This window comes from Musa acuminata, chromosome BXJ3-3, assembly GCF_036884655.1.
Source record: "Musa acuminata AAA Group cultivar baxijiao chromosome BXJ3-3, Cavendish_Baxijiao_AAA, whole genome shotgun sequence".
Taxonomy (NCBI): Eukaryota; Viridiplantae; Streptophyta; class Magnoliopsida; order Zingiberales; family Musaceae; genus Musa; species Musa acuminata.
The window spans coordinates 20,144,656-20,170,000 of NC_088351.1; the positions used below are offsets into that span (position 1 = coordinate 20,144,656).

At 35.9% G+C, this 25,345-nt stretch overlaps 1 protein-coding gene across 1 annotated transcript; it reads left to right on the forward strand.

Annotated features, from left to right (window-relative positions):
• The first annotated feature begins 257 nt into the window (after window positions 1-257).
• LOC103974585 (zinc finger protein WIP2) lies at window positions 258-2,600 on the forward strand. The gene is made up of 2 exons (XM_009389444.3): window positions 258-1,073; window positions 1,743-2,600. Exons 1-2 carry the CDS (start codon window positions 474-476, stop codon window positions 2,220-2,222), a joined length of 1,080 nt encoding a protein of 359 aa, XP_009387719.2. The 5' UTR covers window positions 258-473; the 3' UTR covers window positions 2,223-2,600.
• The last annotated feature ends 22,745 nt before the right edge of the window (window positions 2,601-25,345 follow it).

Here is a 25,345-nt window from a genome sequence, read left to right on the forward strand (position 1 = left end):
TACCTTAGGAAAAAAATTAATACAGGCCAAAAGGCTACCGAAGCCAATGATTGGGATCGAGGGCAACTCGCACTTCATTCCAAATGACTGGGGAAATTAAATTGATAGCTTTTAAGCATCATGAGAACTCTATTCATTTTATGTGTATATTTCTTGAATAAAAAAACATAAAGAAAAGGCAACAACTACACAGTGATGGAGGATTTCTGTATGTTTTCTTGTTGATCTTTGAGTTCTTTTTATTGTACATGGTTGGTGGAGTTCTTCTTTGTATTCATGAGGGTACGTGAATGGCTCTCTATAAAGGAGAAAGGTCTTTTGTTCTTGCAATTCCCTGTATCATCTTCATCTCTCGCTATACCTCTAGTTAGATTGTGCATGAGAGAGTTCTTCTTCTCCTCTCTCTCTCTCTCTCTCTCTCTTGAAGACTTCCTCCCAGAAAGAGTTCCCTCTCACAGATTGAGACTCCAAGCATGGCAGACTCAGACCGCTACAGCAATCTTTTCAAAGGAAGCTTGAATCACTACGGCTTTCCCTCCCACACTTCTGCAACACACAGCTTGTATGCTGCCTTCACCAACTACACTTACGTGCAGTCATCACCGGCCTCTCCTCTAAGAGAAGCCCTTCCCCTCCTTAGCCTCAGTCCTACAAGGCACGGCCACCAGCAGGAGGAGGACGTGGAGGAGGAGGAGGAGGAGGAGGAGGAGGAGGAGGAGCTGGAGACATCCTGCAGTGCCTTAGTGGAAGGTGACGGCGATGGCAAGAGCAACTGGTTGAGTAGGGGAGATAGTGTGGAGGAGGAAGCTGTCAGTGTGGCCCTCCATATAGGCCTCCCGAGACCCAGAGAAGCTGATCTCGTCTCTAGGGTCTCCTCCACTTCAGTGAAGGAAGACAAAGAGCTCGAAGAAGATGACGATGGTGTTGATGCTATTCCCCTGCGTCACCCTACCATAGGGAAGCTCACAAGGGGTCAATATTGGATCCCCACCCCTTCTCAGATCCTCATAGGCCCTACTCAGTTCCCATGTCCCGTTTGCTGCAAGACCTTCAATAGATACAACAACATGCAGGTAATTAGCTTCCTCTGTTCTGATCTCCATGCATCTCTAATTTTGTTTTAGGAGTCGCGTCTGCTTTCCCGTTCATGGCTGTGATTCCGTGGCATAAAGATGCAATTGTATGCCTATGTCCGGTTCAAAACTCCAAAGTGAGTCTGAGATCCACGGTTGCCCCCTGTCCTCTTTGCATGAGTAAAAATGTGACTGAACAAGACGGTCGAAAATGCTCGCATATGCTTCCAGTACTTGTAGTACTTCTGAGGTGGATTTAATGCGCTCTGACGTTATTGAGGAAGGATTTTAGGAGGAAGGATTTCCTGCAATAGAACGGAGGATTTTCCTCAACAGAATAGAGAGATTTCCGAAAAATCTTATCTTCTATAACTGTCAATCAAAGTATTCAGTTCCCCCTCTTCCAGCTGCTGCTTCAGAGGACTTCTTAAGCAACAGAGCCCTCGCCAAGTCATCTGCAGCACACAACAATTCTGACTCACCAGTCTTGCCTGAAGACCTCTTCGTCCTCTCTCCGTTCATCATGAATTATACTTCTCATTTCCTCGAAATAAAAGGAGAAAAAGAAAAACACATCTCATTCGTTCAGCATTCTACGATTCTGATTCAGAGATATTCTCCGTCTGAAACTTTGCTATCTTATGTTTTGTGGATGCAATTAACGTGCAGATGCATATGTGGGGGCATGGATCACGGTACAGGAAGGGACCGGAGTCGCTGAAGGGGACGCAGCCAACGGGGATGCTGCGGCTGCCGTGCTACTGCTGCGCGCCGGGATGCAGGAACAACATCGACCACCCGAGGTCGAAGCCGCTCAAGGACTTCAGGACCCTTCAAACCCACTACAAGAGGAAGCATGGGATCAAGCCGTTCATGTGCCGCAAGTGCGGGAAGGCTTTCGCGGTGCGGGGCGACTGGCGAACCCACGAGAAGAACTGCGGCAAGCTATGGTACTGCATCTGTGGCTCCGATTTCAAGCACAAGCGATCGCTCAAGGACCACATCAAGGCCTTCGGCCGCGGCCATGCCCCCTACGGCCTCGACTGCTTCGACGAGGAGGACGAGCCGTCTTCTGAGATCGAGCAAGACAGTGATCATCATCATCAGGTGCAGCAGCAGCAGCAGCAGCAGTGTAGCCAGTCGCGGTAGATGGGTTAGGGAAGAAAGAGAAGAAGTTGGATTCGAATTGGCTGTTTAGGTTTTTCTGTAGGTGTAGTAGCATTATCAGCTAATGATTTAGCTTTTCGATATGCAGCGACGACCTGGTTGATCTGCAGTGGTCTTTCGTAGCTAAAGTTCCTCTAATTCTCTTCTCTTCTTGTTTTGATCCAAGTGGTAGAGTAGTCTTATAGAACAAGATGCATGTTGGTTCATCTTTTGTAGATTTTGCTGCTCGTGGATGGATATGCATGCCTTGGTCTAATCTACATGTGCTTCTTTCTATCATTTGGAGGTTAAATAATTGGATGAGAGGTTTATAGTCAGTGACACAAGAATAAATGTAGACGCCGGATTGCTTATGCTTAGTTATTTGATGTTCTTTGTAGGAAGAACACAGTAAATTAGAATTTTTAGCTCTCTTCATGTTTCGAAGTCAACATAGATTTTTTTTTTGGTTGTAGATTTGGTTAGGATTTGGCACCATTTTGTTTTCGTTCTTATTGTTCTAAACAGATGTATATCATGGAAACCACATGGTTTATGGAGAAAATGGATGGGTAGCCATTACTGACCTGAAGATTGAAAAGTTCAGCAAGCTCAAAAATAAAAACAGGAAGATTAAGTCGTCCTCCAATCTCAGATAAGTAGGTATGTTTTTTTTTTTTTTGCGTAACATGAGAAGAAGATATTATCACTACTTGAGGGGAAACCCCACAAGCTTTCTTAATTCCTTGTTTCGTCTCGTTCTTGACTCTTCATTTCTTGCACCCACTGCCAGGAAAATGTTTCTTTCTTTCTTTTGGAGTTTAGGTTTGCTGTGAAGTGGATAAGGAATCATCTTTAACCTGTTTTAGCTACTGTATCGGCGGATTGCAAAAAAGCTTTAGATGCCTGACAATTGATCCCAATCACCCATGTAATCTTTTAGGGTTTGATGCGTTCGATGGTCATTCATAGATGTTTTAATGAATTATTCAACAAGACAAAGATATTGATGAATATATTATTCATAAAATAAAATAAAAATATGATAATAACAGTATGATCATTGGATGCCTTTGAGATTAATAATAATAATAATAATAATAAGACAATTGTTAGATCAATAATATCTTATGGATTTGAAAGTGAGGTTAAAAAAATAATATATTTATGATTTATATTGGTAAGATGAAAATATTGAGATAGATGTATGGATGGATGGAGTTAAGAAAAAAAAATATTTTTATTTATAAACTCGTTTCGATATATGATTATAAAATAATAATAATAATAAATATTTAAAATAATATGAACATATGCTTGGACCTCATATAATTGAAACTTATACTTTTATTTTGTTTTGTTTGCATTTAACAGTCCAATGCTTGCACGCCTCAGATTAGTCTTACGTTAGCCTTTTGACACTTGTGAAGAATTCCCATCCTTTTATGCCGCTCTTCTTGAATGATTTAGAAGCTGGTTGAGGGTAGCATAGTGTACTTTGTTATTCTTTAATAATTGAGCTTTGGAAGCTGTACTTTGTTATTCTTCTGTGTGTACAGGAGGCCATGGCTCTTCTGCAGCTGATGACGGTATGCAAATCAAAGCTTGATCTGATTGGTGTAACCCTCAGTTAACTGGCACTACTTTCCCATCCACCCTCCACCCTCCAGCAGTCAGCTTTCTCTTGGGTGGATATATGTATGATGCGTTTGTGCCTTTGGATATTTGTGTTAGCTGGTAGAGGTGGAACACACACAACGAACATAGTTTCAAATCATCCGATCAGAGAGAAGAGAGACAGAGAGAGAATCGCATATATATCCATCTAAAGATTTGAGAGCTGTATTGCCGAGATCTTGGCAGGGCTTTCTTTAGAAGCACAGGGAGAGAGATAAATCACATAGCCATATAAGATTGGAGAGCAAGATATCGCTGAGAACAGACATCGTGGCAGGTTTTCTGCTGAAGCACACGCATGCAAAGCGAATAAGAGAGAGAGAACAGTCAAAAGAAGGCTTTCGAACAGGTCATACATATCAAGCACAGATAGAGAGATTCAAACCCCCATTAAAATGACCTTACACAGCCTTCATTCATACCTTCCTTCTTTTTGTCTTCTTTTGTTCTCGCTTTTATGATTACACCTAACATAGCCATAGTGTCGTTGTGGACTTCACAGAACAAAAGACCCCAGCAAAAATAAAATAAAACAAAAGATATATACATGATTGCAATTGAAATGAAATTTAAGGACATGAAAGATTATATTATGGGGGAAAAAACACGGAGAGATAGATGTTAGATTTAAGTGGAAGTGATCCCTTACGATTGAACATATTTGATGTAGTTATCAAATATTTGAACTATATCAAAGATGATATTGGAAATAAATAAATAAATATTTAGACATAATTATCAAGGAAATCGGTATTTGACCGAATTAGACGTAGAATAGTTACCAAACATCATTTTCTATGTGATAATTTCGTTGGCCTAATAGGTCCTAAATTTGAGCAATTAAAGATGCTTATACACAAGCTACCAATAATTAATTCATTGATGGTTCAAGATCTCATCTAATAAATTTGACATCTAAGATATTAGTTCCCATATCATAAATATCATACTTAGAATATTAATTTGATAGTAGTGTAGTGGCTCTACTTATTAAATATTAAAATTTAAAATCTCAAATTTTTTACTATATGTTCGTAAGCTTAGTTGTCGCCCTCGGTTTGGTATTGTTGTAACCAGTTCGGTGTTTACAAGAAAAGAATTAAGATTTACGTGTTCAATAATAATAATAATAATAATAATAATAATAATAATAATAATAATAATAATAATAATAATAATAATAATAATAATAATAATAATAATAATAATAATAATAATAATAATAATAATAATAATAATAATAATAATAATAATAATAATAATAATAATAATAATAATGATGTTGAGCTTTGCATGCTTGCTCTATTAATCATGCATTAGCATATATTAGCACATGTTTCAAAGCTCCCATGCAATAATTCATTTATGACAACTTACAACACTTTGCGACTTCTAAAAAGGTATGCATAAAAAAAATATAATTCTTATAATTCTCCAAGTGAGGAATCACTCTCTCGGTTATTGGAAAAAGAATAAATATATTTTAATGATTTTTTAAAATCTATTTGTGAAAACATGTATAATTAGGATCACAAGAAAGAAAATAATGTAAGAAATAAGAAAGTACCATATGAAATAAGAAAGCAAGAAAGAATGAATTTGTTCTTTGTTTTTTTTTCTAAATTTGTTTAGAAGCTTTCTATTTGTTAGAAAAATATTCATATGCTAGGTAACATTAAGAATATGACTAAAAAATTAGTCCTACATTGATAAGTATGTGATATGAATCATCAATTTGATCATAATTCTATGAAAGACCCTTTTATTATTTATAAAGGATCAATCACAAGAGCTAAAGCTAAAATGATAAAAAAAGCTTTAACTTATTTATTGAAAGACATTTGAAATTAGTAAGTTAATTAAGACTCAGTCAAAGTTCTATTAATGTAAGAAGAACCTAAAATAGTCAACCTGATTCAAATAAGTTCAAACTACGAAGAGAAAGTTAAAACTTTAAGAGAATGACGAATTTTTAGCTCATTTTCAAGAATAAAGGTCATTCAACCAAAATGGACCATATTAAGAATTCTGGGCTTATTCATGAATAATTATTTAATTTAATTAAATGTAGATTCATGAGTGAGATATATTCGTAAATTAGGAATATGAATATCATTTAATATATTTAATGGATTCATTCCCTTTGTACTTGACCTTTGTACTATATAAATAAGGTTGACTTCTTTTGTAAGAAAGCAATGAACTTAAAAAGCTTTTCTACTTGTGGCATTCAAAACCTAAGAATTTTTGTTTATCCTTTCAACTTATCAAACTTCTTAGTTTGTGATGTTTTACGAAAATCAAAGTGTTGTTCTAATTACTTCATCAAATTTTCATTGATAAAGTGATTAGAATAGTTTCCCTAACTTCAATCTTGAATGATCTATCTTATTTCAATTCGTTGGAGGGGGTCAATTTATATTTTATATGTATCATAGCTCTTTAGCTATCGGGGTGTATGATTGCTAAGTTAATGATTTCCATTATTTGGTATTAGAGCTCGGCTTGATGTTCCTTTATATTCATTGTTGTGTTCCTTTATATTCATTGTTGTGTTTCTTATGTTAATTCTTCTTTGTATTTTCATACTTTATAGTATAAAAAAAATCAAAGGTAAAAAAAAGGAAAAATCTAAGGTGAAAAAGAAAGAAAGAGATCAGAATTGATTTTTTTTTTTTTTTTTACGGATTCAAGGAATTCTTGCAAATTATAAAATTCTATTTTTGTTCATTTGAATTCTTGTTTCGATTTAGAAATCTTTCTTCGTTCCACAAAAATTATCTTTGTTCAATTGATATTTGAATTCTAATCTTTGCTTAGATTGAAGTGCATTACACACACCTTTCAATTGGTCTACCTTTTTCTTGCTTTTAAACCTACTCAATTTCACTATATTTGAATTGTCATAATCTGAATTGTTTATTTAGGTACCTTAGTTAATCTTGTTGAATATCAGATTTTGATAATGAAATCAATTGATGGGTTAATTGATCTAATCCATATTATTAAGTTAAGTGTGCAGGATTAACTACGATAGCTTGAAGACATAAAGCAAGTCTACCAGAGTCAAGTTCGATGGGTATTCGAGAGTCCACCGAAAGTCCGAAGATTCGTCAGAGATGCTACCGGAACCAACCGAGAAGAAATCGGGGACTTGTCGAAGTTTTCGGAAGTCCGCCGAAGAGATCGTCGGAGGTTTGCAGAGATCACCAAGAAGGCTTGGCTACTTCCTGAACTCGCCACAAGATCGGGAGCTTGTTGGGAGTCTGCCGGAAGAAATCCGAGGGTGTATCGAAAGTCCGTTGGAAGATCGCCAGAAAGCTCGCTGGAAGGAAACTCGATGTTTGCCGGTTAAAAACTTACTTAGGATTATGTTTTACGTAGTTTGCATGTAATTAGGATTAGAATTAAGGGATAATCCTATATCCTGGTTAGGGGCCAACTTGGCCTGAATATGACTTGGTTTGGGTCAGATCTGAAGCCCAACTAGTGACCCGTAAGGTCGGGCAGTGGCACCGCCCATAACCCAAAGGATCGGGCGGTGGCACCGCCAGTACACTATTAGTGTCAGAAACTGATAGGCGGTGTCACCGCCAGCACCGGAAAACCCAAAAGCAATTCAAATTTGGAGCCCAAATTTGAATCCTCTTGGGGCCTATAAATACCCCTCAATTCTTAATAGATAATACAACTTTTTGAAAAGCAATAGATTGAGATAAAAGCCTTAGCAAAGTCTTTAGCAAGCCTTGTTTTCAATTGCTTGAGTGTTCATCTCCTTCCTTTTCGTTGAAAATTTGTAAGAGTATGAACCACTTGTAAAAGGTTGTAAGAGGGGTATTTGTCCTTCCCCTTTAAAGTGATTTGCTAGTGGAAGTTGGGAGCCTCATCGAAGAAGGCTTCATAAGTGGATGTATGTCATTTGACCGAACCACTTTAATTCCTTGAATGTGTGAGTACTTATCTTTCTGAGATTGTTATTTACACTGCAGCAAGCTTTCATTTTCATCTTCTCACCTTACTCAAGTTACTGTCGAATCAAAATCTCCTTTCATTTATGAATTTGTTTTCAAACTTACAAGTTTTAATCCTCTGCACTAATTCACCCTCTCTCTTAGTGCCACTCCGATCCTAACAATTGGTATCAGAGCAAGGCTTACTCTCATATTTGGTTTAATACCCAAGAGAGATGGCTTACTCCGGCATGCAAGAGGGTCAGTCTATTACATGTCCGCCTATGTTCAATGGGTCGGATTACACGTATTGGAAGACTCGTATGAGGATCTTCCTTATTTCCATGGATTTTGAGCTTTGGAATATTGTCAAAAATGGATTTCAAAAATTTTCTCTTCTGATGAACGATTGGGATGAATCGAAGAAGAATGTTTTTGCTTTAAACGCAAAGGCTATGAATGCCTTGTTTTGTGCACTTGACAAAAAAGAATTTAATCGCATTTCAATTTGCGATTCGGCTTTTGATATTTGGAGAACTCTTGAGGTCACTCATAAAGGCACTAGCCGAGTGAAAGAGTCCAAAATAAACATTCTTGTGTATTCTTATGAATTTTTTCGGATGAAACCAAGTGAGTCCATCGGAGACATGTACAACCGTTTCACGGATGTCATCAATGGACTCAAAGCTCTTAGTAAAGGTTTTTCTAACTTTGAACTAGTAACTAAAATTTTAAGATCCCTTCCAAAGAGTTGGGATCCAAAAGTTACGGTCATTAAAGAGGCCAAAGACCTTAAAACATTTCCTCTCGAAGAACTTATTGGGTCTCTTATGACCTACGAAATGATGTGTCATGCTCATGAAGAGCTCAAGAACCTCCTTCCAAAGAATAGGAAGGATATGACACTTAGAACACAAGAAGACCACTTGAAAAAAACATCAAGTGATGAGGACAATGATGATGACATTGCACTTTTAACTCAAAAATTTTAAAAATTTATAAGAAAGAACAAATTTAAAAATGACACTAAAAACAAACTTGAACATAAAAGGACCAAGTAATATGCTATGAATGCAAGAAGCCAGGGCACTTAAAAAATGAATACCCCCAAGCCAAGAAGAAGCAATCAAAGAAGAAGAAAGCTTTGTAAGCGACTTGGGACGACTCAAGTGATTCCGAGAATGAAGAAGCTAGCAATAAAGAGGAGGCAAACTTCGCGCTAATGGCTTTAGGCGGAGAGGTATGTGATTTAATTAATGAAGATTTATCTTTCGATGAACTTTCTATTGCTTTTCACAAATTATTTGATGAGTGTAGAACTATTAGTAAGAAGTTCAATCTATTAAAGAAAGAGCATGCTTTACTATAAAATAAGCTTGATAATCTTCAAACTCCTCCATGCCCAAAGTGTGAACACTTAGAAGTAATAAAAAATGAGAATTTGCTACTTAAAGAGACCTTAAACAAGTTTAAGGTCGGTAGCAAAGGCTTGGACATGATCTTTGCAAACAAGGGTCACGTTGCAAATAGAAGTGGAATTGGTTTTATGAGAGGATCTCACCAAAATCCTACCACCTACATTAAAGGACCCACATTACATGTTTCACCTCATTTGAAATGTAACTTTTGTTGTAAATCTGGACATGTTGTTTACAAATGTCCATTTAAGAAAATTAGCTCACATAAGTTGATATAGGTTCCTAAAGGAACTATAAATAATTCAATGATGAATAACAAAATTAGTAGATCAATTTTTGAGGCACCAAAAAAATGGGTACCTAAAAACCATCCTCTTTTGTAGACAAACTCACAAGCTAGGAGCAAGAGATGGTATCTTGATAGTGGATGCTCAAGGCATATGACCGGAGATCCATCTCATTTCTCTATGCTCACTAGCAAAGAAGGGTATGTCATCTTCGGAGACAACAATAAAAGTAAAATCATTGGTAAGGGAACTATAGGTAATAAATCAAGTTTTTCAATTGATGATGTGTTGCTAGTTGATGGATTGAAACATAATCTCTTAAGCATTAGTCAATTATGCGATAAAGGTTCCATCATTAGATTTGAATCTAATGTATACATTATTAAAAAACCAAACAATAACATATCAATGATTGTCTTAAAACAAAATAATATCTATACCATCAACCTTGATGAACTTAATAATGAAATGTGTTTTTCTGTTTTAAATGATAATGCTTGGCTTTGGATAGGAGATTAGGCCATGCAAGTATGAAACTAATATCTAAGATTTCATCTAGAGAGTTAGTATGAGGGATTCCCAATATGAAGTTTGTTAAGGACAAAGTGTGTGATGCTTGTCAACTAGGAAAACAAATAAAAACTAGTTTCAAACCAAAAAATCAAATTAGCACCACTAGACCATTGCAATTGATTCATTTGGACTTATTTGGACTAATTGACACAACGAGTCTAGGAGGAAGCAAATATACCTTCGTAATTGTAGATGACTATAGTAGATACACTTGGACCAATTTCTTGGCTCACAAAAGTGATTGTTTTAAATATTTCTCTAAATTTTATAAACTTACTCAAAATGAAAAAGGTTTCATGATTTCATCAATTCGGAGTGATTACAATGGCAAATTTCAAAACCGTGACTTCCAAAGTTTTTGTGAATCAAATGGATATAATCACAACTTTTCCACTCCGAGAAATCCTCAACAAAATAGGGTAGTTGAAAGAAAAAATAAAAATTTATAAGAAATGACAAGAACCATGTTAAATGAACATAGTCTACCTAAGTATTTTTGGGCCGAAGCCGTTAATACGACTTGCTACGTCATGAATAGGGTTCTAATAAGACCATCTCTATCAAAAACTCCCTATGAATTATGGAACAATAAAAAACCAAATGTTTCTTATTTTAAAGTTTTTGATTGCAAATGTTTTATTTTGAATGAAAAGGATGCCTTAGGAAAATTTGATCCTATATCCGATGAAGGCATCTTTCTTGGTTACTCTTCCGTTTCTAAGGCTTTTCGTGTTTTTAACAAAAGAACCTTAGTTATAGAAGAGTCTATTCATGTAGTTTTTAATGAAATTTCTGAGTGAAAGAAAAATGATTTTGATGATGATCTTGGTTTTCATAATTTGAATTTAAATGAACCCCCTCCTTAAAATAGCAACCTGGATGTATCTTCTTCCGAAATTTCCTAACCCAAGGAATGAAAGTATGTAGATGCTCATCCAAAGGAGCTAATTATAGGAGATATATCAAAAGGGATTCAAACTCATTTTTCCTTCAAGAATTTTTGTGCTAATACTGCCTTCCTTTCTCAAATTGAACCTAAATGCATTGATGAAGACTTGAAAGATGATTCATGGGTTATTGCAATGCAAGAGGAATTGAACCAATTTGAGAGGAATGAGGTATGGAAGCTTGTTCCTAGACCTAGTGACCATTTAGTTATAGGTACTAAATGGGTCTTTAGAAACAAGCAAGATGCGTGTAGTATCGTGGTTAGAAACAAGCAAGATGCATGTAGTATCGTGGTTAGAAACAAGGCTAGACTAGTGGCCAAAGGTTTCAACCAAGAAGAAGGTATCGACTATAAAGAGACCTTCGCTCTTGTAGCTAGATTAGAAGCCATTAGGATGCTCCTTGCCTATGCTAGTAATAATAATTTTAAACTATTTCAAATGGATGTCAAAAGTGTTTTCTTGAATTGTTTTATTTTCGAAGAAGTGTATGTTAAACAACCTCCCAGATTTAAAAATTCTGTTCTTCCTAATCATGTATTTAAATTGACTAAGGCTCTCTATGGCTAAAAACAAGCTCCTAGAGCTTGGTATGAAAGGCTTAGTTCCTTTCTTATTTTAAACAATTATACAAAAGGTAAGATTGATACTATATTATTTATCAAATATTTTAAAAATAATTTTCTTATTGTTCAAATTTATGTTGACAATATTATTTTTGGTTCTTTGGATAAGTCACTATGTAAATCATTTGCCAAATATATGAGTCATGAATTTGAAATAAGCCTAATGGGAGAATTAACCTTTTTTTTAGGATTGCAAATTAAATAACTTAGTAATGGTATATTTCTTAATCAATCTAAAGATACATTAGAATTGTTAAAACAATTTAACATGGATGGTTCAAAAGCTATAAACACTCCTATGAGTACTTCCACTAAGTTAGACATGGATGAAAGTGGTGAAAGCTTTGATCAAAATACATAGAGGGGAATGATTGGTAGTTTACTTTACCTCACCGCAACTAGATCGGATATCATGTTTAGTGTAGGACTTTGTGCTAGGTATCAAGCTAATCCTAAATTGTCTCATCTTAAAAGTGTTAAAAGAATACTTAGATATCTTAAAGGAACTCATAATTTAGGATTATGGTATCCAAAATCCGATAATTTTGATTTAATAGCTTATACATATGTCAATTTTGGCAGATGTAGGATAGATAGAAAAAGTACATCCGAAATATGTCAATTTTTAGGACATGTACTTGTTTCTTGGACTTTCAAGAAACAAAATTCGGTTCCACTATCTACGGCGGAAGCCGAATACATAGCTACAAGTGCATGCTGTGCACAAGTTGTTTGAATGTAAAATACATTAGAAGACTATGGAATTTACTTAAAGAACATTCTCATAAAATGTGATAATACAAGTGCTATTTATCTAACAAAAAATCTAATTCAACACTCTTGAACTAAGCATATTGACATTAGGCATCACTTTATACGAGATCATGTCAATAATAATAATGTCATTCTAGAATTTATTAATACAAAGCAACAATTAGCAGACATTTTTACAAAAACCTTAAATGAAGATCAATTTGACTTTATTAGAAGGGAATTAGGCATGTTGAATTGTCCTTGTGAATGAGCTTGATTGTATATATTTTTCAAAAAATTTTCATCCTCTTTTCGGTTTTCGTGGATTTGACTTCTTTCTTATTATTGTAAACCTCTATGCTACCTTGACATGTGTTTGACATTATCCTAGTATATGATGTTAGATGTTTCTTTCCGAAATTTTATCAACATTTTGATGGCTACTTCATGTTATTTTAGATGATTTGATGTCTTCCTTGAATGATCAATATTAATGCTAAGTTGAAGCTTTGACAATTTTGCCATCTCCTTTTCAAGATTTTTTTCGTATGAGATGATTTTATGAATAACTTCAATGATCACGAGTTTTATGCTTAAAACCTCATCTCCTTTTTGTTGATGACAAAGGGGTAGAAGAATGTGCAAAAGATTGATGACTTGTACAAAATATGAATTGCAAAAGCTTGTGTAATGCAAATGTCTTATATACATCGCAAATGTGATAGCATGACTTATATGAATTGCAAAAGCTTGTGTAATGCAAATGTCTTATATGTATCACAAAAATGTCTTATATGCATTGCAAAACTTTTTGAGAATATCGCAATATGAAAGTTTTTAGATTGGTTGTCGTTTCATCTCATGATCATATGAAATCATGCCCTACATTTATATCATGAGATTTATTTTGAAAGTTCATATCTCTTGTCGAAATGATAATTGTTTTTTATCATTCGACTTGAAAATAATTTTCATAGCTTGAAATTATGAGAAATACGAAGTTTCGTATTTGCTCATGCTTAAAGAAAATAACAATAAGTTCAACGGATAGAACTTATCGGTTTGGGCTTGAATTCAAAGAAATTGAATTCAAGAGTTTTTATCTTCTCATTATATAGCATGTAGATAGGGGGAGTTATGTTTAACTCTGTCATCAATTGATTGTCATCATCAAAAAGGGGGAGATTGTTGAATCTCGGATTTTGATGATGAAATCAATTGATGGGTTAATTGATCTAATCCATATTATTGAGTTAAGTGTGCAGGATTAACTACGATAGCTTGAAGACATAAAGCAAGTCTATCGGAGTCAAGTTCGATAGGTGTTCGTGAGTCCGTCAAAAGTCCAAAGATTCGTCGAAGATGCTGTCGGAACAAACTGAGAAGAAATCGGGGACTTGTCGAAGTTTTCGAAAGTCCGCCGAAGAGATCATCAGAGGTTTGCAGAGATCACCGAGAAGGCTTGGCTACTCACTGAACTCACCACAAGATCAGGAGCCTGCTGGGAGTCTGTCGGAAGAAATCCGAGGGTGTATCGGAAGTCCGTCGGAAGATCGTCGGAAAGCTCATCGGAAGGAAACTCGACGTTTGTCGGTTAAAAACTTGATTAGGACTATGTTTTCAGCTACGTAGTTTGTATGTAATTAGGGTTAGGATTAAGGGATAATCATATATCCTGGTTAGGGGCCAATTGGGCCCGAATATGACTTGGTTTGGGCCAGATCTGAAGCCCAACCAGTGACCCCTAAGGTCGGGCAGTGGAACTGCTGGACTAGGTGGTGGCACCGCCCAGAACCCAAAGGATCGGGCAGTGGTACCACCGAACTAGGCGGTGGCATCGCTCAGCACCCGAGAGGTCCGGCGATGGCACCGTCAGACTAGGCGGTGGCACCGCCAGTACACTGTCAGTATCAGACACTGATAGGCAATGGCACCGCCACTTATAGGCGGTGGCCCCGCCAGCACCAAGAAACCCAAAAGCAATTCAAATTTAGAGCCCAAATTTGAATCCTCTTGGGGCCTATAAATACCCCTCAATTCTCAGCAGAGAATACAACTTTTTGAGAAGCAATAGATTGAGATAAAAGCCTTAGTAAAGTCTTTAGCAAGCCTTGTTTTCAATTTCTTGAGTGTTCACCTTCTTCCTTTTCATTAAGAATTTGTAAGAGTGTGAACCACTTGTAAAAGGTTATAAGAGGGGTATTTGTCCTTCCCCTTCAAAGTGATTTGCTAGTGGAAGTTGGGAGCCTCATCGAAGAAGGCTTCGCAAGTGGATGTAGGTCATTTAACCGAACCGCTTTAAATTGGTGTGTTCCTTGAATTTGTGAGTACTTATCTTTCTGAGATTGTTATTTATACTGCAGCAAGCTTTCGTTTTCATCTTCTTACCTTACTCAAGTTACTATCGAATCGAAATCTCCTTACATTTACAAATTCATTTTCAAACTTATAAGTTTTAACCCGTTGCACTAATTCACCCCCCCTCTTAGTGTCGCTCCGATCCTAACAAATCTAAGAACTCAAAGAACTAAATAAGAGAGGTAAAGGGCAAGAGTTGTGAGATCATTATCGAGAAAAGCCAAAAATTATGTGAAACACGAGTGGAGTGAATCCTGTCTAAAGTAAAAATATGTGAGGGAGTGTTAGTGAGGCTATTCTAACTTTGTTTTTCAGGTTGTCAACATGTCTAAAGACAAAGAAGTAAGTTCTTCTTCAAATGATCTTTTTGTTCAGGCAATGCAGCAATAATTTGAACGTATGCTCAAAGTGATGAGGGATGTAAGAGATCATCTAGAAAGGCATGATGATGCAATTAATAGATTATAAAGTGAACCATGGCATGAGAGATAACCAACCTTTGTCAATGATGAATATGATGGTGGCGATGACATTGATGATGACCAAGTTACACTAATTAGTGAAGATGTTAATGCTAGGAGATAAAGTATGAGAGCATGTTTTAATGGTGTGGACAGAAACATAGGCAGCATCAAAATAAAAAATTTTCATTTTCAAGGGAAGAATAATCCATATGCCTATTTGGAGTGTGAATGAAACGTGGAGCTAAATATTTAAATATTATTAGGATCGGAGCAACACTAAGAGGGGGGGGTGAATTAGTGCAGTGGATTAAAACTTGTAAGTTTAAAAATGAATTCATAAATATGAGGAGATTTCGTTTCGATAGTAACTTGAGTAGATGAAAACCAAAAGCTTGCAGTAGTGTAAAGAACAATTTCAGGAAAGTAAGAACTTACACATTCAAGGAACACGCCAATTTAAAGTGGTTCGATCAAAATGACCTACATCCACTTGCGAAGCCTTCTTCGAAGAGGCTTCCAACTTCCACTAGCAAATTAATTTGAAGGGGAAGGACAAATACCCCTCTTACAACCTTTTGCAAGTAGTTCACACTCTTACGAGTTTTCAACGAGAAAGAAGGAAGTGAACACTCAAGCAATTGAAAAACAAGACTTGCTAAAGACTGTATATATATACATATATATATATATAAATATAAATATATATATAAATATATATATATGTATATATATGTACATATATATATATATATATATATGTATATGTATATGTATATATATGTATATATATATATATATGTATATATGTATATGTAAACATATATATATATATATATATGTATATATATATATATATACATATGTATATATATGTATATGTATATATATGTATATATATATATACATATATATACATATACATATATATACATATGTATATATATATACATATATATACATATGTATATATATATACATATGTATATATATGTATATGTATATATATGTACATATATACATATATATATATATATGTATATATATATATATATATATATATATATATACATGTATATATATATATATGTATATATGTACATATATATACATATACATATATGTATATATATACATATATATATATATACATATATATACATATACATATATATACATATATATACATATACATTTATATACATATATATACATATATATATATGCATATATATATACATATATATATATATGCATATATATATACATATATATATATACATGTATATATATATATATATATATACACATGTATATATATATATATATATACACATGTATATATATATATATATATACATGTATATATATATATATATACATGTATATATATATATATGTATATATATATATATATACATGTATATATATATATATATACATGTATATATATATATATACACATGTATATATATATATATATACATATATATATACATATATATATATATACATACATATATATATACATATATATATATATATATATATACATATATATATATATATACATTTATATATATATGTATATATGTATATATATATGTATATATGATATATATATATGTATATATGATATATATATGTATATATGTATATATATATATGTATATATGTATATATTGTTTGGATCGAGAGCACTAAGGGGGGGGGGGGGGGGGTGAATTAGTTCAGCAGTAAACTTTCAACGATTAAAACGAAACTACGTTCGAATGATAAAAACGATTTCTGTGCAAAATCCGATTCTAAGCAAGATGATATTAAAGTTAATCTAGGCAGTTTGCAACTATGATGAAAACCAGAATATGCTTCGTAAACTGAAATCCGACGTTCGTACGACGAAACTGATTTACGTCTAAATGTTGATTCGTAAATCACTTGATTAGGCAAGATGCAGTTTAAGCAAGAGTATGAAGGCAGTTTGTAGTTATGGTAAAGCTCAAAACATAAACGCAATCTGAAATATGATGATTATACGAAAAAGGCAGATTTACGTCTAAACGCTGATCCGAAAAGAAAAAGGCTTGAAACCCGATCGTAAAAGCGCAGAAGGCAGTAAGCTTCAGAGGAGGTTTGCAGTAAAGATAATATGCTCAAAGTAAATGCAAACCGAGATTTAGAGTGGTTCGGTCAATCTTGACCTACTCCACTTTTGGCTTCCTCCACCGACGAGGTCACCGATGTCAACTAGAGGCCTTCCTTCAATAGGCGAAGGCCAACCACCCTTTTATAGTTTCACTCCTTTTGACGGGCTTAGAAGACAACCCTTACAGAAATTTTCTCTACTCTCTTTACAACTCAAAACTTTGAAGAACAGAGGGAGGAGAACTTTTGGCCTTAACAACAATTTTGAGCTCTAAGAATCACAGAAAGATGTCAAGATTTCGAGTGTTAGTTACTTCCTTTCAGTGCTGAATGGGTGGGGTATTTATAGGCCCCAACCCAGTTCAAATTTGGAGCTCAAAACTGTCAATTCCCGGAATTTCGGGATCAGGCGGTTGCACCTCCTGACTGGGGCGGTTACACCGCCTGGCAGAGCTCGAAGACTGAGCCTCTGGGCGATGCCACCTCTATCAGGGGCGGTTGCACCTCTTTGCCAGAGCTCGAAGACCGAGCTTAGGCGGTTGCACCGCCTGCTAGAGCACGAAGACCGAGCTCAGGCGGCGCTACCTCCTGTTAGGAGAGGTTGCACCGCCCAGTCTCGCTTGGAGACTGAGCCCAAGCGGTTGCACCTCCTGGCTGGGGCGATTGCACCGCCCAGTCTCCCTGGGAGACTTAGCCCAGGTGGTGCTACCTCCTGGCTTGGGCGGTTGCACCTCCCACAGCAATCATGGTCCGAATAGGTAGATCCATTCGGCCCAAATTGGGTCTTTCAGGGGCCCAATTGCCCCAAGATTAAGCTAATGGGATCACCTCCCATTTCCAACTTAATCATTGTGCTAACTACGATAAATTCTAAGACAATTTCTGCAGCTTGCTCCGGTGCGTCAATCGCTTCTTCCGGCGAACTTCCGTCGATCATCCGATGAACCCTCGGTGATTCTCCTGCGGACTTCCGACAAACTCCTGGACTTGCGACGATCCACTTGGCGAGTTCCGACAAGCTTCTTTGGCAAGCTTATGGACTTCTCGGATTTGTTCTCGCAGAACCTCCGACGACTGTCCGAACTTCCGTCGAGCTCTCGAACTCCCAACGTGATCATTGTCATGACTCCGGCGTAACTCCTGCTGCATGTCTTACTTTCATCGTAGTTAATCCTGCACACTTATCTCAATATATAGGTTAGACAACAAATGACAATTGACTTCATCATCAAAATCCGAGATTCAACAATCTCCCCCTTTTTGATGATGACAATCAATTGATAATGAAGTTAACCTTAACTCCCCCTGTCTACATGCCATACTTGAGATAAATCATTCTTGAATTCAAGACCTAAGAATTCAAGTGACATTTCTGAAGATGATGTCAAGGCTTGACATTCATTCTTACATAATAATTTTGAATGATGATAATTGAAGCAATTCATCATATTGTAAGATATCAACATGTAAAGCTATGAAGTAAGATTTTGATATCATTACATGATGTACATATTTCAAATATTTTAGCAAGTGTTGCATTTCAATATATGTTGATGATGCAGGCATGGCATAATCATAGCATCAGTGTTTTTAGCATCAAATCAATTCATATATTTCTCCCCCTTTGTCATCAACAAAAAGCATGATTGATGTGATCCCAGGAGAACAATATAAGCAAGTTATCAAACATATAAAGGAAGGCATGATACGTATAATGCTTTGAATTCTTCTTCTCCTTCTATGTTATAATTCTTTGTGCATGAAGGAAGAAAGTCATTTTATCAAATCCATTTGAAAAAAAATATTTTTCATAAGAGTGTATTTGATTTTTGTCATTCCAACTGTTAAGCGAGTCCGAAAATGGGATGAATTCTTTCATGCATTCGGACAAGATTATACTACAATTTTTCAAAAATCAAAACATTCCAACACATGGCAATCAAGTGATTTGATCATTCAATAAAGTCCGAAAAGTAATTTTAACTAGTTTAAGTATCCGGACACATCAACATTCCTAATTCTCTTCTTATAAAATCAAATTGTTCTTCACTTAGAGGTTTTGTAAAAATATCGGCTAGTTGATATTTAGTATCAATGAACTCTATGATTAAATCATGATTAGTAACATGATCTCGTATAAAATGATGTCTAATATCAATATGTTTTGTTCTTGAGTGTTGTATAGGATTCTTTGTTAAGCATATTGCACTTGTGTTATCACATTTAATGGGAATATTTTATAATCTTCTAAGGTGTTTTTCATCCATACAACTTGTGCACAACATGCACTTGCTGCAATATATTCAGCTTCGGTTGTTGATAGTGCAACCGAGTTTTGTTTCTTAGATGACCAGGAAACAAGGGCATGTCCTAAAAATTGACATATTCCTGATGTGCTTTTTCTATCTAGTCTAGAGCCAGCAAAGTCTGCATCAGCATAAGCAATTAACTTAAGATTCTCTAATTTTGGATACCATAATCCTAGATTTGTGGTACCATTAAGATATCTAAGTATTCTTTTAACTGCTTTGAGATGAGATATCTTAGGGTTTGATTGAAATCTAGCACAAAGTCCTACACTGAACATGATGTCTGGTCTAGTTGCAGTGAGGTAAAGTAAACTTCCTATCATACCCCTATAAGTTTTTTGATCGAAGCTTTCTCCACTTTCATCAATTTATAACTTAGTGGAGGTGCTCATAGGAGTGTTAATAGTTTTTGAATTATTCATATTAAACTTTTTTAGTAAATTCATAGCATATTTAGTTTGACTAATAAAGATGCCATTGCTTAGTTGTTTGATTTGTAAACCTAAGAAGAATGTTAACTCTCCCATTAAACTCATTTCAAATTCAAGACTCATAGTTTTAGCAAAAGATTCACAAAAAGATTCATTCGTAGAACCAAAGATAATATCATCAACATAAATCTGAACAATGAGAAAATTATTTTCAAAATTCTTGATGAATAATGTAGTATCAACCTTGCCTTTCATGAAATTATTTTCAATAAGAAAAGAACTAAGTCTCTCATACCAAGCCCTCGGAGCTTGTTTTAAACCATAGAGAGCTTTAGTTAATCTAAACACATGATTAGGGAGGCTATTATTTTCAAATCCAGGAGGTTGTTCAACATAGACTTCTTCGGAAATAAAGCCATTAAGAAAAGCGCTTTTTAATATCCATTTGAAATAACTTAAAATTATTACTACTAGCGTAGGCAAGGAGCATTCTTATGGCTTCTAATAGAGCCACAGGAGCGAAGGTTTCTTCGTAATCGATACCTTCTTCTTGGTTGAAACCTTTGGCCACTAATCTAGCCTTGTTACTAACCACGATACCATTTTCATCTTGCTTGTTTCTAAAGACCCATTTAGTACCAATAACTAAATGGTCATTAGGCCTAGGAACAAGCGTCCACACCTTATTTCTCTCAAATTGATTTAATTCATCTTGCATTGCGATAATCCATGAATCATCTTTCATGGCTTCGTCAACACATTTGGGTTCAATTTGGGAGAGAAAAGCGGCATTGGCACAAAAATTTTTAAGAGAAGATCGTGTTTGAACCCCCTTTGATGTGTCTCCTAAGATTAGCTCATTAGGATGAGCATCTACATACTTCCAATCCTTGGGTAAGGATGTTTCGGAAGTGGATGCATCAAAGTTGCTAGTTGGAGACGGGGTTTCATTTAAATTCAAGGAATCAAAATTAACATCATCATCAAAATCATTTTTCCTGATTTCAAAAATCTCATTGAAAACAACATGAATAGATTCTTCAATAATTAAAGTTCTTTTATTGAAGATACGAAAAGCTTTAGAAACCAAAGAATAATCAAGAAAGATTCCTTCATCGGATTTAGCATCAAATTTTCCTAAGTTATCCTTTTCATTCAAGATAAAACACTTACACCCAAAGACTTTAAAATATGAAACATTGGGTTTTTTGTTGTTCCATAACTCATAAGGAGTTTTGGTGAGTAAGGGTCTTACTAGAACTCTATTCAAAATATAGCATGCGGTGTTTACGGCTTCGGCCCAAAAATATTTGGGTAGGCTATGTTCATTCAACATGGTTCTTGCCATTTCTTGTAAAATTTGATTTTTTCTTTCTACTACTTCATTTTGTTGAGGATTTCTTGGAGTAGAGAAATTATGGTTGTATCCGTTGAGTTCACAAAATTCTTGGAAATCATGGTTTTGAAATTCTCCACCGTGATCACTTCTAATTGACGAAATCATGGAACCCTTTTCATTTTGAACAAGTTTACAAAACTTGATAAAATATCTAAAGCATTCATTTTTCTATTTTAAGAAGTAGGTCCATGTATATCTGCTATAGTCATCCACAATGACGAAGGCATATTTGCTACCTCCTAGACTTGATGTAGAGATTGGTCCGAACAAGTCCATATGGATTAATTGTAAGGGTCTAGAGGTGCTTATTTGATTCTTAGATTTGAAGCTACCCTTAATTTGTTTACCTAATTGGCAAGCATCACATATATTATCTTTGATGAACTTGATATGAGGAATTCCTCTTACAAGTTCTTTAGATGATATTTGAGTGATTAGTTTCATGCTAGCATGACCTAATCTTCTATGCCATAGCCAAGCATCCTCATTCAAAATCGAAAAACATATTTCATTACACAAATCATTGACGTCAATAGTGTATACGTTATTTTGTTTTAATGCAATCATAGACATGTTTTTGTGTGGTTTTTCAATGATGCAAGCATTAGATTCGAATCTGACAATGTATCCTTTATCACATAATTGACTAATGCTCAAGAGGTTATGTTTTAAGCCATCAACTAACAAAACATCTTCAATAAAGAAGTTGGATTTGTTACCTATGGTTCCTTTGCCAACGATTTTACCCTTGTTGTTGTCTCCGAAGGTGACATAGCCTTCGTCTATGCTAGTGAGCTTAGAGAATTTAGATGGATCTCCGGTCATATGCCTTGAGCATCCACTATCAAGGTACCATCTCTTGCTCCTAGCTTGCGATGGTATAGGTTTCTACAAGAAAGGATGATTTTTAGGTACCCATTTGCTTTTGGGTGCCTCAAAGATAGATCTACATTGTTTATCATGTTGCATAGAGTTTATCATGGTTCCTTTAGGAACCCAAATCAATTTGTTTGGACTAATTTTCTTGAATGGACAATAATGCATCTTGTGTCCAAATTTGCAACAAAAGTTGCATTTGTTTTGGTGTCGAACATGTAGGATGGGGCCTTTTATGAAGGTGGTTGGATTTTGGTGAGGACTTCTCACAAATCCAATTCCACTTCTTTTGGGAACGTGACCCTTGTTTGCAAGGATCATGTTCAGTTACTTGCTACCAACCTCAAATTTCTTTAAGGTGTCCTTAAGTAGCAAGTTTTCCATTTGGAAGGTTTCTAGATCATGACATTTGATGTATGAATTTAAACTATCATGATATTTAATTTTTAACTTATCAAAATCACAAGTAAGACTATCATGCTCCTTTTTTAGCAATTTGTATTTTCTATCAATAATTTTGCATTCATCAAATAAGTCATTGAAGGCATTTAATAATTCATCGAAAGATATATCTGCATCTATTAAATTCGTTACCTCTTCTCCGATGGCCATTAAGGCGTAATGAGCAACTTGCTCGGTGTTGGACTCCTCTTCTTCGGACGCGCTCGAATCATCCCATGTTGCTTTGAGCGCCTTCTTCTTTGTTGTTCTCTTTTTGACTTGGGGACAATCACTCTTGTAGTGTCCCGGCTTTTTGCACTCATAGCAAATAACTTGGTCCTTCTTGGGTTCAAGTTTATTTTTAGTGTCATTCTTAAACTTGTTTCTTTTAATGAATTTTTTAAATTTTCTTGTTAGAAGTGCCAAGTCATCGTCATAGTCCTCATCTCTTGAGTTTTCTTTCAAGTGGTCTTCCAAAGTTCTAAGTGCCATATCCTTCCTGTTCTTTGGAAGGATGTCTTCTTGCTCTTCATGAGCTTTGCAAGTCATCTCGTAGGTCATTAATGACCCAATTAGTTCTTCAAGAGGGAAGTTGTTTAGATCTTTCGCCTCTTGAATAGCAGTGACTTTAGGATCCCAACTCTTAGGAAGGGATCTTAGAATCTTATTTACGAGCTCAAAATCCGAAAAACTTTTTCCAAGTCCTTTTGGACCGTTAACGACATCCGTGAAACGGGTAAACATGTCGCCAATAGTCTCACTCGGTTTCATCCGGAAAAGTTCAAAAGAGTGTAACAAAAGATTGATTTTTTACTCTTTCACTCTACTTGTGCCTTCATGAGTCACTTCGAGTATGTGCCAAATATCAAATGTGGTTTCACAAATCGAAACACGATTAAACTTGTTTTTGTCAAGTGCACAAAATAAGGCATTCATAGCCTTTGCATTAAGAGCGAAAGCCTTCTTCTCCAAATCATTCCAATCGATCATTGGAAGAGAAGACTTTGAAAAACCATTTTCGACAAGATTCCAAAGTTCAAAATCCATAGAAATAAGAAAGATCCTCATTCGGGTCTTCCAATAGGTGTAGTCCGTCCCATTGAACATGGGTGGACGTGTAATAGAATGGCCCTCTTGGTTTCCGGCGTAAGCCATCTCTCTAGGATTTTAATCCGTTTGAGAGTTAACCCCGCTCTGATACCAATTGTTAGGATCGAGAGCACTAAGAGGGGGGGGTGAATTAGTGCAGCGGTAAACTTTCAGCGATTAAAATGAAACTGCGTTCGAATGATAAAAATGATTTCAGTGTAAAATCCGATTCTAAGCAAGATGATATTAAAGTTAATCTAGGCAGTTTACAGCTATGATGAAAACCAGAATATAAGTGTAAACTGAAATCCGACGTTCGTACGAAGAAACTGATTTACGTCTAAATGCTGATTCGTAAATCACTTGATTAGGCAAGATGCAGTTTAAGCAAGAGTATGAAGGCAGTTTATAGTTATGGTAAAGCTCAAAACATAAACACAATCTGAAATATGATGATCGTACGAAAAAGGCAGATTTACGTCTAAACGCTGATTCGAAAAGAAAAAGGCTTGAAACCCGATCGTAAAAGCGCAGAAGCCAGTAAGCTTCAGAGGAGGTTTGCAGTAAAGATAATATGCTCAAAATAAATGCAAACCGAGATTTAGAGTGGTTCGGTCAATCTTGACCTACTCCACTTTTGGCTTCCTCCACCGACGAGGTCACCGACGTCAACTAGAGGCCTTCCTTCAATAGGCAAAGGCCAACCACCCTTTTAAAGTTTCACTCCTTTTGACGGGCTTAGGAGACAACCCTTACAGAAATTTTCTCTCCTCTCTTTACAACTCAAAACTTTGAAGAACAGAGGGAGGAGAACTTTTGGCCTTAACAACAATTTTGAGCTCTAAGAATCATCTAAGAATCACAGAAAGATGTCAAGATTTCGAGTGTTAGTTACTTCCTTTCAGTGCTGAATGGGTGGGGTATTTATAGGCCCCAACCCAGTTCAAATTTGGAGCTCAAAACTGTCAATTCCCGGAATTCCGAGATCAGGCGGTTGCACCTCCTGATTGGGGCGGTTGCACCGCCTGGCAGAGCTCGAAGACTGAGACTCTGGGCGGTGCCACCTCTATCAGGGGCGGTTGCACCTCTCTGCCTGAGCTTGAAGACCGAGCTCAAGCGGTTGCACCTCCTGACTAGGGCGGTTGCACTGCCTGCCAAAGCTCGAAGACCGAGCACAGGCGGTGCTACCTCCTGTCATGAGAGGTTGCACCGCCCAGTCTCGCTTGGAGACTGAGCCTAGGCGGTTGCACCTCCTGGCTAGGGCGGTTGCACCGCCTAGTCTCCCTGGGAGACTTAGCCCAAGCGATGCTACCTCCTGGCTTGGGCGGTTGCACCTCCCACAACAATCAAGGTCCGAATGGGTAGATCCATTCGACCCAAATTGGG